Below are 19,726 nucleotides of genomic sequence, written 5' to 3'. Positions count from 1 at the left end.
CAGAGTACTCCTAGCAATGGAAGAAGGAGATGAAAAACAATGTCTTCTGCTGGGTCCCTCCAACATCCACTGCTGATTTCATCGCATTTAGATATCTCCTGTTGCCCTATAGTTATTATTATAAAACCCAATGAACAGCGCTGCTAATGAACTTAGATGGAGATTCTGAAGAGCAGATTCAATTAATGTTATTAACGCCACTGCTTTTCATAGAAGCCAATGTGAATACTGCAAACCTCATGCCATTAGGAATGCAATTTGCCTTCGGCGGGGAGTTGGAACAGGAAATCAGGGCACAGGAGAGAAAACAAGCCGAGCTATAAATATATTGATTGGAATGTCAGGTTATTTTGTGAACCACTTACAGCCAAGTGATGAAATGAAAAGAAATGCAGACTTTGCCTGATAAATCCTTGTAAGGTGAGTGATTAGACTAAGATTGAGCATGTACTCCCCACAGCTGATCTCCTCCTGGCCTTAGATGGCCAATGATGTGCTTACGTCTCATGTATCAAGAGCAGCCAGCAGTAAGAAAATCTAATAATTACGTATACATATATACAGAAAGGCTGTCTCCCATAGACTCCATTTGAGCAAAATAATCCATATGGTTAAAAATGATTTCCTTATTCCGTTATAATAAAAGTTATGTGTTTGCTTTAGAAAGACAACTATAGTTTATGTAAATAGGCTATTGTGAAGCCATGGGGCAGCCAATCAAGCTAAAAACTGAGAAAAGGCACAGTTTATCGGGAAGATTTGACTTTTCCTGCGATCGAGGCCCACATTGGATATTTGATGCGGTCCTACTATTCGTTGGCTCCCATTCTCTTTGTTGTATTCTGACCGTTCGGCCCTAGGGCAGAACGCTCGGATAAACCCAATAGCTACCTGCCATGGGTGGGCAAATCGGGGACCTTGCAAGGTTGCCAAACGAGCAGATCTTCTTGTGTATGGCCACCTTTACATAGCACATAACAGATAAGTGATGTAATAGGATAAAATGCTATTCTGCTATTCGGTCGAATCTTTCACAAAGGATTAAGGGAATCGGCCAAATACCAAATAGTGGATTTGGCGCATCTCTAAAATAAACCCAACAGGGTTGTTTTGTATCCAATAAGGATTAGTTATATCTTATTTGGGATCAAGCACAATGTACTATTTTATTATTACATTGAAAAAGAAAATAATTTTTTTAAAACTTGAATTATTTGATTAAAATGGATTCTACTGAAGTTGCGCTTCCTGTCATTTTGAAGTTTCTGGATAACGGGTTTCAGGATAACGGATCCCATACCCCTCTATCTCTCTCTTACCGAGGAGTTTCATGACCATATAAAAACACGAAGGCCAAGATTCAGTGTGTCATGTGACAGAAATGACATCACTACTCACTATTTATATTTGATGACATCAGTACTCACCGTTTATAAGGATACACTTTACAGGATATTCATGGCTCTTGTGTGTATATATATATATATATATATATATATATATATATATATATATATATATATATATATATATATATATATATATATACACACACATATAGCTAATAATATAATAATACACAGATAAAGCAAAGTGCTGAGTGCTTACATTGAAGAAGATAGGGGAAAAAAAAGTTGACTTAATGGAGAGGACTCTACTGGCTCCAGTAAAAACATGCAGGGGCCTTGTTTGCATATTAAGTAAGACTAGCAGCTGACTAGAATAAGGGAGGGAGGGAAGAGAATTACCCATAAATATTGCAAAAGAACAGGAATTGGGGGAGGGTAAGTATTGTAATTACACATGTAAGAAGAGTAAAAATAATTGTTGCTCTGAGCAATGTTCCCTCTAAGAACAACAAATTATGGTGAACAGAATCTTATGTAAAAACATGTAATTGAATGCATTACTTGCACTATTTTTATCCCTACATACAGATATATTACATATAAGGTATGCATGAAAGATAATTTTTGCTTAATTTTAAAAAAAAATTAAATAGGAGAGAATATTGTGTTCGAGCTTGCAAAGGGAAGACTCTTGGCACAGAAACCGGGAAAAATAAAAAAGGCATCATATGCCAGACTCTTTCTGTATGTTGTTTTGTGTGAACTTTGGTGTATGTATTAGTAAGTAAGGATATGTACATTAATATTGAGCTATTCACATTGAAATACAGGTATGGGATCAGTTATCCGGAAACCAGTTCAACAGAAAGATCCAAATTATAGGAAGGCCATTTCTCATAGACTCCATTTTAATCAAATAATTAAAAAAATATATAAAATTCCTTTTTCTCTGTAATAATAAAATAGTAGCTTGTACTTGGTCCAAATTAACATCACTTCCACAACACACTAGATATCTTACGGTCTATACATTTAGACAAACAACTTGGTACGATGAGGAAACACTCAGAGAACACCCACTAGTGATGGAGGCATCCCAATACCTCGATAACTGGCAACGTAAACAAGAAAGATTGGTTTTTGCACCCCCCAGGAGTCATCAGATAAACAGACTATTGGCAATATACCCATCGAGTCCCTTATAGGACCTTATACTATACTTAGAGCTGTATGTTTTGTAAATATTGTTGAAAAATTATTCTTGAAAACTGTTCAACCTTTGAAACACCTGTTCTAGCTATACTTATAACTGCAAAAAGTGAACGTGTTTTATATGTGTTATAAACGAATAAAAACATGTTGGAAAAAAAAAAAAAAAAAGAGGTAGAATAATCCTATTGGGTCTATTTAAAGTTTAAATTATTTTTTAGTAGACTTAAAGGGGTTGTTCACCTTCCAAACACTTTTTTCAATTTAGTTGTTTTTAGATTGTTCCCTAGAAATAATGACTTTTTCCAATTACTTTCCACTATTTATTTTTTACGTTTTTTCCAAAATCTAAGTTTAAAGTTGAATGTTCCTGTCTCTGGTGTTTGAGTCTGACAGCTCAGTAATTCAGGTGCAGATTCTGAACTGTTACAATTTTGCAACATTGAGTTGATACATTTCTCAGCAGCATCTCTGGAGTATTAGCAACAATTGTATCAATTCTAACAGCTGCCTGTAATGAAACCCAGAGATTCTGCTCAGCAGGGACAAAGATAAGAAATGTATCAACTAAATGTATCCATTTAGAACAGTTTACAGGATCGGCGACCCCCCCTCCCAGAGCTGCTTCAGAAGGAGAGAAATGACACTTTATATTTCAATATTAGAAAAACCGTGACACATAGAAAATAGAAAGTCATTGGAAAAAGTCGTTATTTCTGGTGATCTATCTGATAACAACTAGTTGTTTGAAGGTGAACAACCCCTTTAGGGTATCAAAATTAAGATCCTTTAACCAGAAAACCATCCCCCCTAACAACGGAACATGGAAAGAGGGACAAAAATATCTGCCGCTTGTAGCGAGTTGAAAATTGTTTAGCCCATGCCCATTTCTGTGGCAACATCCCCTAAATACCACATTAATTTTTGGCAGGCTATGGAAAGTTTAAACACATTTCTGGGGCTTTTAGGGCCATATTTTATGTATTTCAGTTTTGCTAATGAAGGTGAAATTGCAGCCCCGGATTTGTTTGCCGGCCGCCCCTAGGCCACGCGGTCCGACCAGGCAGCTTATTCTTATTCGTTACAATTGTATCAAAATGCAGGTGATGTGTATTCTGGGCTCTTATCAGTGCAGGGATCAAAGAGAAACTCGAGACATTTTAATAAAAATCTGGGGCTGTGGACTGAGTTGTCAAAATCTGGGCTGTCCGTCATAAATTCAGTTTCTGGGGTATAAACTGTTTTTCTTTCATTCTGAAGTTAAAGGAGAACTAAACCCCCAAACTTATGAAAACCCCTACCCGCTATAATCCTGTTCCCCCCGCATAGGTGTTAATACCTGTAAATGCCCCGAAGTCTTTAATTACCCATTGATGCAGACAGGGGAGATCCTGGCCCCTCCACCGCTGGGTGCAGTTTGCAGTTGCTGCCGCCCCCTCTCCCCCGTTCACTCATATTGAACAACTGCGCGTTTGCCGGCAGCCACGGAAATTACCGAATGGACCCAAAGATTCCCGAGGGGTGATTAAAGACTTAGGGGCATTTACACCTGTGCGGGGGGGGCAGGGAGGGGGACTATGGACGATAGGGGGTAGGGGTTTTCATTAGTTTGGGGGGTTTCATTTTCCTTTAAAAGAACAAATTCTAGAGTTTGTTAAGTGTTTTCTACAACATGCAATCTTTTTTTGGGGGGGGGATAAACACCAACGGGTTACGGAGAGGTATCATTCCCAACTCTCAGCCCATCTGCTCAGTTACCATTTATAGTGTTAACAAAATTCCATGAGCAGCATTAGGACTCATCAACATCTGTAATATATTTGACAGCTTTCCTGGTTTCAGTGTCACTGTCCATTGCCAGCGACACATTTCAGAAAGAAAACATGCTAACTTGGGTTTGAATGGTGACTTAGAAGTTGCACCACCAAGTGACTCCATAAAGACCAATGGGAATGTTTAGGACCTGGCCTTTCAATCCAAATTGCAATCCCTGTTATTTTCCATATAGGCTTAGATGTTACTCCCATATTTATATGATAAATACACATAGATATGAATACTCATATATCTAGAGTGCATGTTTGAACCGGAAAATATTTTTACTTCTTTCAACCCCTCATTGCACACAGGAACATAGCTTCTGTTCTCCTGCCACCTACCCTTCATGTATAAATGATGGGAGTTAGGGAGTGCTAGCAGGCGATAAGGACTGGGCTGGCTTGTGTCTAGCATTGAGCTCTTCAATTGCACAAGGTACACAGCGCAACTATGCTTGCCCTACGGTATAAATAAATAAGCCCTTTTGTGTTGTTTGGGTTATCTAGTTACCAAACAACCAAAAACATTCCCCCTGGCCCATGGACTGATGTAAATCATTAGCAGCTCTTGTATAGTTCTGCAGATTATGTTATAGACGTGCTATATGAAACACAATAATAATGTTACAAACGTTTAAGCTACACAGGTATGGGACCTGTTATCCAGAATGCTTGAGACTTGGGGCGTCTGGATAACGGATCTTTCTGTAATTTGGATCTTTAAACCATAAGTCTACTAGACAATCATGTAAAAATTAAATAAATCAAATAGGCTGGTTATGCTTCCAAAAAGGATTAATTATATTTTAGTTTGAATCATGTACAATGTACAGTTTTATTATTACGGAAAAAAATGTAATAATTATTAAATATTGGGAATATTTGGATAGAAATTGAGCCAATGGCAGAAGGCGTTTCCATAGTTCGAAGTTTTCTGGATAATAGGCTGGTTATGCTTCCAAAAAGGATTAATTATATTTTAGTTAATCATGTACAATGTACAGTTTTATTATTACGGAGAAAAATTAAATAATTGTTAAATATTGGGAATATTTGGATATAAATGGAGCCAATGGCAGATGGCGTTTCCATAGTTTGAAGTTTTCTGGATAATGGGTTTCCAGATAACGGATCCCATACCTATATTATACATAGTAACATAGTAGCATAGTAAGTTAGGTTGAAAAAAGACACCATCCATTGAATTAAACCTTTTTTTTTTTTTAACCTGCCTAACTCTGATCCAGAGCAAGTAAAAAGAAACCATCTGAAGCCTCAGAGGGGGAAAAAATTCCTTCCTGACTCCAAAATGGCAATCGGACTAGTCCCTGGATCAACTTGTACTATGAGCTATTTCCCATAACCCTGTATTCCCTGACTTGCTAAATACCATCCAACCCCTTCTTAAAGCTTTAAGATCGGAATGGGTGACCGTGTGTCAGCTGGAAAGACCTACTGGTAAATAAAGCATTAGAGAGATTATTATATGATCCCCTTATATATTTATACATAGTTATCATATCTCCCCTTAAATGCCTCTTCTCCAGCGTGAACATCCCAAATTTGGCCAGTCTTTCTTCATAGCTAAGATTTTCCATACCTTTTACCAGCTTAGTTGCCCTTCTCTGTACCCTCTCTAATACAATAATGTCCTGTTTGAGAGATGGAGACCAAAACTGGACGGCATATTCTAGATGGGGCCTTACCAGTGCTCTATAAAGTGGCCCTTGATGCTGCTGACTGGCATTGCTTGCTACAGCCAAGTTTATTATCTACAAGACTCCAAGGTCCTTTTCCATAATGGATTTGCCTAGTGCAGTCCCATTAAGGGTGGCTTGGATATTTTTACATCCCAGGTGCATGACTTAACATTTATCAACATTGAATCTCATTTGCCACTTAGCTGCCCAGATTGCCAGTTTGTCAAGATCATGTTGCAAGGATGCCACAACCTGGATGGAATTAATTATTAGTCAATACTACTATACATTAGTCAATAATAATGTAATCTTACATATTTGCTTTTATGAAAAAAAAATATATTTCTCCTAGTTTTTGTATTTAAAAACCAGACTGCTAGAGAAATCATATCCAAATGCCTAATGGGCTAAGCAAGTAATAACTCACAGACAGAACAACTTTAATGAACCTGCATTTTGCAAGCTGTTAAACAGGGCTGCAGGGACAGATGTAAGGAAAAATGGAAGATGATTCTTTTATTAAAAAATGTTATATAAGTGTGGTTATTTGCATTGCTGAAAAGAATATGCCTCATCTAAAATTCTTCAGTGAAACCAGACAATTGAATTGCAATTAGAATCACCACTGGGACAAAATCTATGTGAAGTCGGCAAAAGCTGACAGTGACTGAGCAAACAGATTTGACAGTAATTTTCAGGCTGGCAGTTTTGTTGCACAGTGAATCACCCCCAAATCCTCAGGCTGTGATGTATCGCCTCATCCGACCTTGGAAGAGCTGCTACATAAGAGCTGATGGATATGCTATAAATTCGAACTCCTTTGTTTCGTCAGATGCTGTCTGAGCTCTAAGGCAACTTGATATAAAAAAAACCTCACTTTTACAATCTATAAAATCTTCCAAACCCCAGCATTTTCCTTTTGTAGGGGAATGTCTGTGACTGTTTATTTAGTTTCGCAAATGCCAGATTTTTTGCTTTCCATTTTTATAGTTATTAATATAATATTTTAGTCTGCTCTATCAACCTACCATTATTGTTCCCTCTGCAAGCCACTCAATCATTCTTTATGTCACAGATAATTGGGATCAATTTGTTGCACCAGGACACAATTGGAAGCACAGGTGGGGGCCCTAATTAATAATTTTTTATGGTCCCTAGAGAGCTCCATAGATTATAATTTTAAATATAATGTGATATTTGAACATTCAGCACAGGTATAACTAATACTTAGGCTTAGACCACACTGTAGTTTTCCGCAGGCAAAATTCAGCCCCGTATGACATAAGCCTTAGTCCAAATAGTTTAGGATAGCACTGATCTAAAATCTACTCTAATATGTAATTCCAAATGGCTGATACAAAAAGTGATTTGGAAGCAATGCTTTATACTTTTTTGCTAAAGTTCTTCGTAAGACACACTACCAAAGGTTGAAAATATATTTTCTTATACAAAAAATGTTTTTGTTGGTTTCCCCAGGCATCTTTTAAATTACATTTTGTCAACTAAAAAATTTGCAATTGCAACCAAACTAGTGGGTATTATTGCTTAAAGGAGAACTAAACCCTAAAAATGAACATGGCTAAAAATGCCATGTTTTATATACTGAACTTATTGCACCAGTCTAAAGTTTCAGCTTCTCAATAGCAGTAATGATCCAGGACTTCAAACTTGTCACAGGGGGTCACCATCTTGGAAAGTGTCTGTGACACTCACATGCTCAGTGGGCTCTGAGCAGCTGTTGAGAAGCTAAGCTTAGGGGACTTTGCAAATTATCAAGCAGAAAATTAGGTTGGCCTGTAATATAAGCTGATGCTACAGGGCTAATTATTAAATTCTGATGCTAATTGCACTGGTTTCTGTGCTGCCATGTAGTAATTATCCGTATTAATTACTAATCAGCCTTATATTGTGACATTTCTATTCTATGTGTAGTTTATATTGTGAGAGGGTCCCTAAGCTCAAGGGACAGCATCAAAGAACATGTGCAGTGAATCAGCAGAAAAGAAGATGTGGAGCTACTGGGGCATCTTTGGAGACACAGGTCTTTACTGCTAAAGGGCTGCGGTTGCCTTGGGCTGTTACAGATGCACAAAACATAATGTACAGCATTTCTATCTACTTCTTTAGTTAAGCTTTAGTTCTCCCTTAAATGGTAATCTACCGCCCCATACACTTGAGAATTGGTCACAGTCATAATCTAGGAAATTTAAGTAACAAAAGATAAATACCATATTTCTAATACATTTGCAAGAAAAAAACAATAAGATTGTTTACAATTTTGATAATTCTCTGAACCGTAATAAGTGAGAGACATAAAAGGTGTGTTTAGGCAGAGTAAAAATATTAAAGGGATGGTTCACCTTTAAAGGGGTTGTTCACCTTCAAACAACCAATTGTTTTCAGATAGATCACCAGAAAAAAATGACTTTTTCCAGTTACTTTCTATTTGTCACAGTTTTTCTAATATTAATATATAATATATAAGTGTAAAATGTAATTTTTCACTTTCTAAAGTGTATTTTTTATATTTTAGTAAAGTATATTATTGTCTGCAAAGAGCAGAGCATTTTGGCCAATAGATTAATACATTTTTTTTAATCCAATACTAGAAAAATAATCAGATCAGGTACGCTTTATGCTACATAGCCCTTTTTGATCAGTAATGAGAAGGTCAGGGAAAAATGGTGCTTATTCTTTTATTAACCTCATTTGTCCTGCTGCTAGGAAAGCAATTACAATGGAATAAGCCAACTGCTCGTTCAACAGATGATGTCATGAGATATTTGAAGGATTTATGGAAATGTGGAACAAGTTCATTGGTGCATTACCTGACATAGAAAGATAAAGATGCAAAGATTGTTTTAACTAGAAAAATTTAGCTTTCAGAAGTGATTATTTAGGTTTACTAGTTGCAAAATTTGTTATAGAATGAATTCATATTCCACCAAGGGAGTATAACTATAGGGAAGGGCACTCTAAAGGGCACTTTTGGGTTCACCCCATAACTATGTGATTTAAGTTTGGCGAGTGCGGCCGCAAAGCTCTATCATTGGCAGCAGTTTAAATTTCCCCAATGAAAGTTAATGGGTGACATTTAATTGGCTGTTGTTGGCTCCTCCCACTTTGGGGCATCCAACAAATGTCGCTGTTTCATTTGGGGTAACCCCATGACTCTGTGATTAAAGTTTGGTGAGTGTGGCTTCAAAACTGTAAGAGTGGCAGCAGTTTGAAAATCTTCACTGTCAAAGTCAATGGAAATATTGTGGTGTTCCAAGTGCCGCCCAAAAAAGACGGAGGAGTGCAGGATCTCTTAGAAAAGCAAAAGTAACCTGCTCTGCTACTGGACGAAGAAGTGTGGAGAGTTTGGGTGTTGTACCCCTAAAACTGTAGGAGGACAAGTGCTTAGAAAATGAGGGGCGCTAAGAATAAACAGAATAAGAAGAAGCAGAAGAATAAGTAACAGGATTCAGTCAAATTGAATTCTAGGAAAGACAATTTACATATCATATTTCCATTTTGTTGGAGAGAAAATTAAAAACTGCTTGAAAATATCTAGGCATAAACAATTTCATGAATCTTTCCCATGAGTCACTATTTACGGATTCTGGGAAAAAAAAAAAACCATTTGAGGCATTTGTGCTGTGTTTACATTTCTCCCCAGAAACCATGAAATAAGTTGTCAAACAGAGATTTAATGATCACATTCGACAATGAAAACTGAAGTCTGATATTCCTCTGTGTCCTCAAAGAAAAGCGTGCTTTCTAATAATTTCCAGTTTCTTTTTAGCTAGATCATTTGAATTTTAGAAAAACACATTACCTGATCAAAAACGTGAATATTTTGTTTGTTGTTATTGTTCAGCTGGAGGATCCCAAAAGGGAGTCCTTGCCCTCAACTATGCAGATATTCATGATACTCTCTTTTTGCCCTAGGCCACCGCATTAGTGAATGAGGCACAGTTTTGGTTATAGCTCACAACAGGGCTCCAGAAGGAGGAAAGAAATTGGTATTCCTGGGTCTAGGATGTTCATATGTTTAGAATGAAGGTTAATTGTAAACAGTTTTACGCCAACATATTCTGCAGCACAATACATGGGTGTCTACATTGAACATACAAAAACAAGCAATAATCAATACAAACAAGCTTACACTCAATCAATCGTCATGTACACTGGGGGTTTTCCTATACAATTATCTTTTAGGCTGGCACAAATTATTTTTAGTCAGTGTCAATGTAAGTAAATGGCGGTCGCTTTAGGCTCTTCGGTGTTTTCGGGCTACTTAAGAATATGTTGCTTAAAGTGAGCAAAACCACCCCTCCTGCCACTGTTCTAAGCAATGCAATATTAAGTGGCAGTGCAAAAACCCAACAGTATGCAAATATACATAGTGTGGACACTAAAGGCTGTGTACACAAGGTGATTTTATATTTGGTAATTAATGAGCAGCGAGGACATTGTCTCAAGTTGCAATTGAAACAACAAAACCACCAAAAAAATGAAGAACCACCTATGTTCATAAGTTCCTCTCCTCATGTTCAACGGAGAGTCATCTGATTTTTAAATGTAGAATTGGTAGAACGTAGTTATAGGAACAGAAGAGAAACCCCACTCACAGGACTTATGTGAACAAAATCAGAAGAGAAAAAACCTCTTCTAATTTCGTTCACAAACTGAGGTTCATCGCTCATGCGCGAAACAGCGTTCCAGCACACATTTATACAAAGAATGGATGCGGCAGTCGGGGAGAGACGGGACCGGACATGGGGTAGGCGACTGAGCGGGTACATGCCTGGCGCCCCCCCAGCTTTGCGCAATAGGCACCTGCCTACCCCTAGTTCTGGCCCTGAAAGGCCCTCTAGCATACTGGAATCCAGTGCTGTGTTTCCATTTACAAGTGGTAGCAATTAGGGCTCTTACACACGGCAGTTTTTCCTGCGCTCCCCTGCGTTGTGCTTTCTTCTGTTCAGCTGCAGGGGAGTGCAGGAGTAGACGCACTCAATTATTGTGAAGAGGGCTGTACACAGACACATGTAAGTGCCAACGCAGGAGGGACGCAGCATGTTGCATTTCACCTGTGTTCGGCGCATACATGCGTCTGTGTGAGTACAGCCCCCTTGACAATAATTGAGTGCGTCTACTCCCGCGTCTGCACTCCCCTACGGCTTAGGGAAGAAAGCGCAACGCAGGGGAGTGCAGGAAAAACCGCCCGTGTGTAAGAGCCCTAAATGTTTGGATGGGAGTGCAAGCAATGAAGAAACATGCAAAAACAAAATAATATCTGCCCCAAGTATTCCCATGAAAATCCATACTAGCCAGCAGTTATATTCAGTGACACAATATCTGCTTTCCTATTCTCAGTTATTTTACCAACCAAAAAGCAGACTGGTTTCGAGAGTATCTGTCTCTCTCACTGTTAATCTTTCTTTCCCTTAGGCTCATGTCACATTGGAGCAAGACATCTTGACCGCTGCTGTTTTTCTCCTGATGGCAGAGGAGGTGAAAATACTCCACACCACCTGTCACATTAATAATCTATGGGGAATGGTTTGCCTGAAGCACATGTAGCAGTAAAAGTGGGGGTCCTGAAATCTAATAGAACATTTTCCATGTGTGAAAAAGTGTTCCCGCTCATATGCAAGGCATGGGATTTGCAAAGTGCATTGGCAGGTATGCTAACCTAAGATCACAGCCATACAAGAAGGCTGTGTAAAAGATTTACCCAGCAAAAAAGCTAAATCCCAAGTAATAGAAGACTGTTATTAAATGCATATTAGAAATGGGTCATTTATTCTATATGGTCTATCTACAGTCTAACGTGGTACATGGCCTGTAGATTTTCCATATTTTTGGAGTTTATTTGGGATATAGATGCAGTCCAATAGCAGAAGGGGAGACAGAGGTGGAAGTAGCACTACAAGAACAAGTGATACATGCAGTAATTGTAAACATTTTATAGTTGTAGTGTGTTTAGTGGTTCTGACTCTACACTGGCGACACCACACTAATAATCTAATTAAGGTTTATTAGGCTGACCAAATCAACTCTGGTCTATCCAAGTCTTAAAGAAGAAGGAAAGCTACTGAGGCAGTTTATTGCCAATAGAATAAAGGAACAGTTTAGTGTAAAAATAAAAACTGGGTACATAGATTGGCTGTGCAAAATAAAACATGTTTCTTGTATAGTTAGTTAGCCCAAAATGGAATGTATAAAGGCTGGAGTGAGTGGATGTCTTAATAGGACAGAACACTACTTCCTGCTTTTAAGCTCTCTAACTCTGAGTTAGTCTTGAATGGGGGCCACATGGGACATAACTGTTCAGTGAGTTTGCAATTGATCCTCAGCATTCAGCTCAGATTCAAAAGCAACAGATATGAACCATGTGCCCCCCCCCCTCAAGTCACTGATTGGTTACTGCTCGATAACCAGGGTAACCAGTCAGTGGAAACCAAGAGAGCTGAAAAGCAGGAAGTAGTGTTCTGGCTATTATGTTACATGCCCCGTCATTCCAGCCTTTATACATTACATTTTTTAATGTACAGTTTTTATTTGTATACTGAACAATTCCTTTAACCACAATAGTGCAAGCTAGAATGCTATATTTATGCTATAGAATGCTCTACCATACCAGTGTACACAGCTCTAGAAGCTCTCTCTGTTTGTTTAGGATAGCAGCTGCCATATTAGCTTGTTGTGACATCACTTCCTGCCTGAGTCTCTCCTTGCTCGCTCGTGGCCCTGAGCTCAGATTACATCAGGGAGGGGAGGAGGCAGGGGGAGAGGAGCAAACTGAGCATGCTAATGCCGAGCCCTGGAGGTTTAAGCTGAAAGAAGGAAGTCTGATACAGAAGCCCATGTATACACAATAGAAGGAAAGAAATGTGGTGTTTCTTTTGACAGAGGATTCAGAGCCGCATTACTATGGGGGTTTACTGGTGTATTTACTGTATATAGACCTTTCTGATAAAGCTTACTTAGTTGTAGCCTTTCCATCTCCTTTAAGGTGGCCATAGACGCAATGATAATATCGCATGAAAAAAATTTTGTACGATTTTCGGTGCATGTATGGTTGCAAACAAGCAACCGATATCGGAAGATAACTTGGATATCGGTCGGCTCGTCAGTCGGGCTGGCTGTACATATCTGAACGATTCAGCTCTACACGTGTGTAACGAAGGAAAGATCTTTTCCAGCAAAGATCGTAATTGTTACGTCTATGGCCACCATTATAGATCATTATTAGAGATGAGTGTGGTACAAACAGTCTGAAACCTCATTTGTGCAAAAGACACACAGATTTGTAAGAGGCCGAAGGTTGAGTAGCACAGTTTTCAGTTAAGGAAATTGGTGCACTGAATTGTTGCAATTACTCAGTCTAAAAGATTGAGTATCAGATAATGCACTTCTGTAGTCAGATGTGCTTTCTGTGACTTTGCTGAACAGCCTGTCAATTGTTGTGATATTTCCCTGCTTTAAATATCAGAAATGTGGAGTATCTTATGATCGCAGCACGCCAGATGTTGCCAGTGCTTTAAATATAAGTGCAATGTATGGCCAGCGATCAGCAGACCAACACTGTTAACTATGACTATATCAGTGGTTACTATTATAAGAAAAAATCAACAGTCACCTTGAAGTTCCAGTTAGGTGCCCACCATTGACTAAAATCACTTACTTTCTAACTGGAATGTACCAGGTGCACAAATGAAACTGACAACCCCCTTCTATTGTACAGAGAAAATGCTTACACTTATAACTACAGTACTCATTAATAATAGCCTTAACAGAAGATTATATACAAATGCTGGCATATAAAAGAGTTAAATAGGCCTGAGCATTAGGGCTTGCAGTGGCGCTCCTACTCCCTAAACAGGGAGGATACAAATCTATTATAACAGTTGTGTAAGGGGTCCATAGGGTTAACTTTAAATTACAGACCAAGAAGCCCCCATCAGTAACCTCCTACTTGAGGCAAGTTTTCCCAACTGGCATTAAATCATCTGCTGGTTTCCTAGTATATATAAGTCTTTTCCATCCCAACAGGGGGTGAATCTGCCAGAAGAACTAAGTATAAGAGAAGGTGCAAATTCACTAAAGGGCAAATTTTCGCCAGTGACTGCTTCGCCATACTTCGTGACACTTCGCCAGGCATAAATTCATTACCACTACGCTAATTCACTAAAATGTGAAGATGCGTCTCAGCAGCCGAACAATGGCGAATTTTCGCTATCGCTAATTCAGCTGTGCGAGCATTCTATAGCGAATTTTCACTAGCATTCATTTCTGCCTAGTGAAACTTTCACTAGCACTCTTACGCTTAGGTCAATTTGAAGAGGGCAGGTACCTAAAAGCCGTATGGACGTCTTTAATAGAGCTTGAAGTTGTCCAAGGAACCATAATAAAGACACAAAAGATCCTCTAATGCCCTGCACATGAGCCCATCCTAAAACAAATGTGCCATGCCCCTCAAATGTCTGGTAAAAAAATGTTACATAAACTTCTTTAATAGTTTGGACTTTTGAAGGCAATCTTGCTTTTAAAAAAAGAAAAGTCACCAGTGTTTTTTACAACTTTAATGAATTTCCAGCATACAGGATATTATGTCATGTACATAAGATTGAGGAAGATGTAGCTTCGTTTTATCAATTCGCCTGGTCTGAGGTGACAAAGTAAACTCTGGCTAAAGCTGTAACTGTCAGTAAAATTTGTAGTGGCGTAACTAGATATTACTGGGCCCCACAGCAAATTATTTTTCAGGCCCCCAAAATGTTTAGAGGTTGACTTGTTTCTCCAATATTTATTGAAATGGTATATGAATTAGGGCCTCATGGGGCCCCTATACCTCCTGGGCCCCCCTGCAGCCGCAGGGTCTGCTTCCTCTATAGTTACGCCCCTGCATCTAAGTGAATTTGCGGAGTAACGACCGTTCGCCAGAGTGAAAAGTTTCCTGCCGGTAGGGTGTGAACGAACGCTAGCGCTGGTCTCGTTCACTAGCGAATTGCCCTCTACGCCTGTTAGTAATTGGCGATGTCTCTGCGGATGAGATTTCTGGCGAATTGTCGCTAGCGACGGTCACTTCGCCCTTTAGCGAACCTGCCCAGAAGAGTTTGGGACCTAAGGCAACCATTCATTAGTAAATCTAGGGTAACAGGGACTTTGTAAATGAGTATAGCAAGTGACAGACTAGCATATTGTTATAGTACACTCCATGGATAAAGCAGTCAGGAATAGTGAGCAAGAATAGTTCTGTATGCCACCAAGGAGAAGTCATAAGTTTCTTATTCCCTAGGCCAGAGTAGGGGCATCAGAGTGGTAGGGTTCAGTGTAGTCACTGATTATCTAGCACACTGAGGGTGACCAGAGCCGGGCCAAGCCGACTGGGCGCCCTAGACGGCTACCACGGTCGTGTGCGTGTGCACGCTCCCCTCAAAGGAAACATGGACTTGGGGTAGGCAGAAGACAGGTACCTGCCCAGCGCCCCCCTTTCGTTGCGCCCTAGGCAGGTGCCTCTTCTGCCTACCCCTAGTTACAGCCCTGAGGATGACACCTATGGTGAAATAAACCAGTGATACCTGTTGCTAAATCTAGTATAAATGTTGTTTCATGGCTTACAACTAGTCCCATCCATTAATTTTACTGTAACATTGCTTAAGTTATAGTTTAGCTATGTTATGCTTCCTCCAGACACTTCCACAGAGGACTCAGCTGAGAGAGGAGGTCACAATGTAAAAAAGCTCAACAGTTCCACCCCAGGAATATTATATAATTGAATCCTGTGTTTGATATGAATTACACAATGGGTCAGGGACAGACATACAGCGGGGGAATACAGATGATGCCACGGTTCTTCCAGTTCCCTGATTTTGAAAAGGAAAGTAACATAGAGCAAACAGTGCTACAAGCAGAGAAGAAGGCTGAATGCCTCTGGTAGAATAAGACTAGGGAGCTAGGGTTGGATTTGTGTTCCACCCACCATTATCTCCTACAACTAGTTAGGGACCAACAATGCTTGCAGTAAATCTCCTCTCAACATTCTTGAACCCCCCCCCCCCCTTTTATTTGATACCCTGTGCATTATGGGTTCAGTAAAATAAATGTACAGCTATACTAGTAGTTATTTTTCAGTACCGGTCACTCCACTAAGTGAATATTGCAGTCTGGGATTTGCTAAAGAACCTGTAATTCAGATCAGCAGGAAAGCTATTGTTTCGGATTCCTGTTTTACGCTTGACCTGAAGGCTTTATGCCAACAAAATCCAAGTTCCGCTTTAATAAAAATATGTGTATATTATTAAATATATTGCTGAAGATATATAATCTTATAGGCAACAAGTAGAAGGAAAAAGATTGTAGTTTATTTCTGTTTTGATCTATTTGCTTGATGGGGAAATGGTGATATAAAGTCATTGTGTATGCAAAGCACATTTGTTTGTAGGTGTTGAGCTGTCTGTGAGCATTAAAGGCACACGGTGTGTGAGAGGCAGAAGTCTCCTCAGTGCTGTAAATACAGATAACGCCCTTCTGCAGCAGTGATGTTCAGTGCACGAGTGCAGCCCCCCTGGTGGAATACCAATAGGGAGTCAATATAAAAGCAGAGTGGGCCGTATTGGCAGCACTAATGCAACAAGTATATTATCCAAACTGTCAGCCGACCGCTGTAAAACTACGACTTTCTGCATCCCCTTCCAGACAGATGCATTTGACGGAAGCCTGACCTTACAGTTGAGCACCCCTCTGAAGGGCCACAATTGGTCCCCCCCCCCAAAGTAAATGTTATACTCACAGTGCGTAGCTCTCGGGTCCGATCCTTCATGCTGATCCCAGGCAGAAGCCCACGGGGCCACAGAAAAAATATGGACAGATGTCTCTCTGGCTTCTCTTGAACACTGGCCGGATGAGAGGTCTCGCTCAATGTGTCATAGGAGCAGACTGTCTGGAACACATAGGTCCTGCCTGCAACTTGCCTGGCAAAGGAGCTCTCTGCTCCCCGATTTCTACCCTAGCTCAGCTCAGATGGACCTGTTTGCACACAGGAGTTCAGCTGCCTTTTACACACTCTGTACCAGCCATACAAGCACCTGCAGCATCTCCTTACTATCGCAGCTTCTTTCCCTATTGATGTAGCTAAGTGCAGGGAGTAGCGTTCTGCATCATCCTGTGCTACTTCCCTGTCTCCTTGCTGGAATCACAGCACTGTCTCCTGCCTTCCTCCCAAATCTGCTCTGCACACTCCCCAGCTGCACTTACATCCTCCCCTATCTCCCTCTCTCAGCCAGGGATTGTGGGAGTGGGCGGGCACAACACACAGGCTCTTGTTGATGTTTAACCCCTTTCTCACCCGGGATCAGCCACACTGGATCTCTTCTTGCTCACACATCGCTCAGTATGGGGATATGATTTTGTTCGGATATCGATCATTCCTTTTATTGCAACGATCTAAAATCATTCACATTTAAACCGAAGGATTAAAGTAGGAAAAATAACAAATCTGGCCATTAATTGACAGACGGCAATTGTACCAACGTCATGTCCAGGAAATAGAAGTGACGGTCACCCATGAATATAATCAGATATGCAATACATGCAAAGAGATTATTATTAAAGTAGTCATAGACGATTACGATCTTTCCTGGAAAAGATCTTTCCAAGAAAGATCGTTAGTTTCACACATGTAGAGCTGAATCGTCAGATATACAGTTAGAAACAATAGAATTCTACCTGTATCTTTCAGCAGTAAAACAATGGCTGATGTTCGGGTGCCTTCAAAGGTGCCCAATCAAAATTTTCTGGCAAGCCCGATCGACGAGCCGACCGATTTTCTGCCAATATAGGTCGGCTCTAGTGATGTGCGTGTCGGGTTTTTCCCGACCTGCACCTGTCCGATATCTGACCTCCCACCACCCGCGCCTGTCGGAACCCTACTTCCTTTTATAGATCCGTGCCGACCTGGCAATGACGTCACAAAAGGGGCGGGGCAAGCAGGCGTGCGGCTATAAAACAGGAACCGAGAAGTCGGAAGCCTGCAGTGTAAGGTGGAATATGGGGGTGCGAGGTCGGCCCGAACACGACAGACCCGCAAACGGACCGTTTATCACTAATTGGCTCATCTCCCACCATAAACGCACTGAATATCATACGAAAAATTGTTTCATATTGGTGCGACCAATCGCAATGGTACAAAAATGTTGGGACAATTATTTGAACACAAGGTCCGAAAAGCATATGTTTCGTACTATTAGAACTGCGTGTCTGTGGCCAAACATTTTTCCCTTCTTTTAAAAAAAAAAAACAAAATCGCAAATTGAACATCCATTTAAAAGCATATGCACTGTGGCTGCTGTATACACAATGCTAATGACTGTAACAGGTAAACAGCCCTCCTGTGAATTTGGCTAAGTCAATATCCCCCAGGCACCAGCCATTATGCTGTAATGCATAACAGCGAGAGGGGAGGGAATCATTGTACTACTGGCTACAGCACAAAATACTCACTGTGGTGTAAATATTATTTCGCATTTGTTCCTGCAGTTATTGTATTCTAAGCTGTGAGCGACCAGGAGAAAAATTATGCATTTATGCTTGATTTACCCTTTGTTTTTGGTCACGTGAGAGTTTCAGGGCAGCTTATGATTAGATATGTGTCCCTAGATTTTAGTAGAGTAGTCCTGCCCGATTTTAGTAGAGTATTCATCATTAATTATAATGATAATAAATGTCAGAAAAATTACACTGCCCTCCTGACAGACTACTAGCAAAGAGAAAATGGATTTAGACTATATGACGGCCAAAACGGCAAATTCAAATTTCTATCATTGATATATATAAAGGGAAGTCGTGTTTTAAATTTTTTCTTCTTCTAGATTAATTCTAGAAATCTAGAATGTAATTTCACTATGTTCCAGTTTTTTTTCCACATTTTTAAGTGATTATTTTGACAAATTTGATACAACAGCTAGAAAACCCAAAAATAAAAACATTTGGGGCGGGGGATTTAATTGTACTAAATCGACCCCTTAGGGGCAGATTTACTAAGCTCGAGTGAATAGTTTGAATGCAAAAATATTAGAATTTCAAAGTATTTTTTTGGGTACTTCGACCATCGAATTGGTCAAATTCGATCGAATTGGATCGAATCTAATGATTCGTACGATTCCAAGTAAAAATCGTTTGACCATTCGATAATTGAAGTACTGTCTCTTTAAAAAAAACTTCAACTTCATACTTCTCCACATTAAAGCTACCGTGCAATGTTAGCCTATAGGGACCTTCCAGAGCACTTTCTAAGTTTTTTTTGATCTAATAAAAATCATTAGTTCGATTGCTTAAAATCGGTCGAATCGTTTGCGGTAAAATATTCGAATTCTAAGGATTTTACTTCGAGGGTCGAATTCGAGGGTTTTTTAACCCTCGAAATTCGACCCTTGATAAATCTGCCCCTTAGTGTGTGAAAGGTCCTAGTGACTTTCATTACTTCCACACACTTTATTAGTTGATATAGAATCGGCCCATTTAAAAAAAAAGTCATAAAATGTTAATACTTTCATTTGTAAATGTAACTGCAATTAAATGCTGCATTTGTTTACCCTTTTACCCGCACTGTATCTGACTTTTGAATCAATGTAAGAGGAATCAGAGGAAGAGGAGTGCAGAG

The 19,726-nt window shown here is 39.7% G+C and overlaps 1 protein-coding gene across 3 annotated transcripts in view; it reads right to left on the bottom strand.

Moving 5' to 3' along the window:
- Positions 1-17,337, bottom strand: part of stx1a.S (syntaxin 1A S homeolog) — a 91,938-nt gene extending 74,601 nt beyond the window's left edge. For 2 of the 3 annotated variants that reach the window (XM_041583563.1, XM_041583564.1), the window contains exon 1: positions 16,859-17,337. In XM_041583563.1, coding sequence (XP_041439497.1) covers positions 16,859-16,888 — 30 coding nt within the window. In that variant the 5' untranslated portion in view covers positions 16,889-17,337. The remainder of the gene's footprint in view (positions 1-16,858) is intronic. The other variant, XM_041583562.1, reaches the window with a different exon arrangement.
- Between the last annotated feature and the right edge of the window lie 2,389 nt (positions 17,338-19,726).

Source organism: Xenopus laevis, chromosome 2S (genome assembly GCF_017654675.1).
Source record: "Xenopus laevis strain J_2021 chromosome 2S, Xenopus_laevis_v10.1, whole genome shotgun sequence".
In the NCBI taxonomy this organism is placed as follows: Eukaryota; Metazoa; Chordata; class Amphibia; order Anura; family Pipidae; genus Xenopus; species Xenopus laevis.
This window is presented reverse-complemented; position numbering and strand designations above follow the sequence as displayed.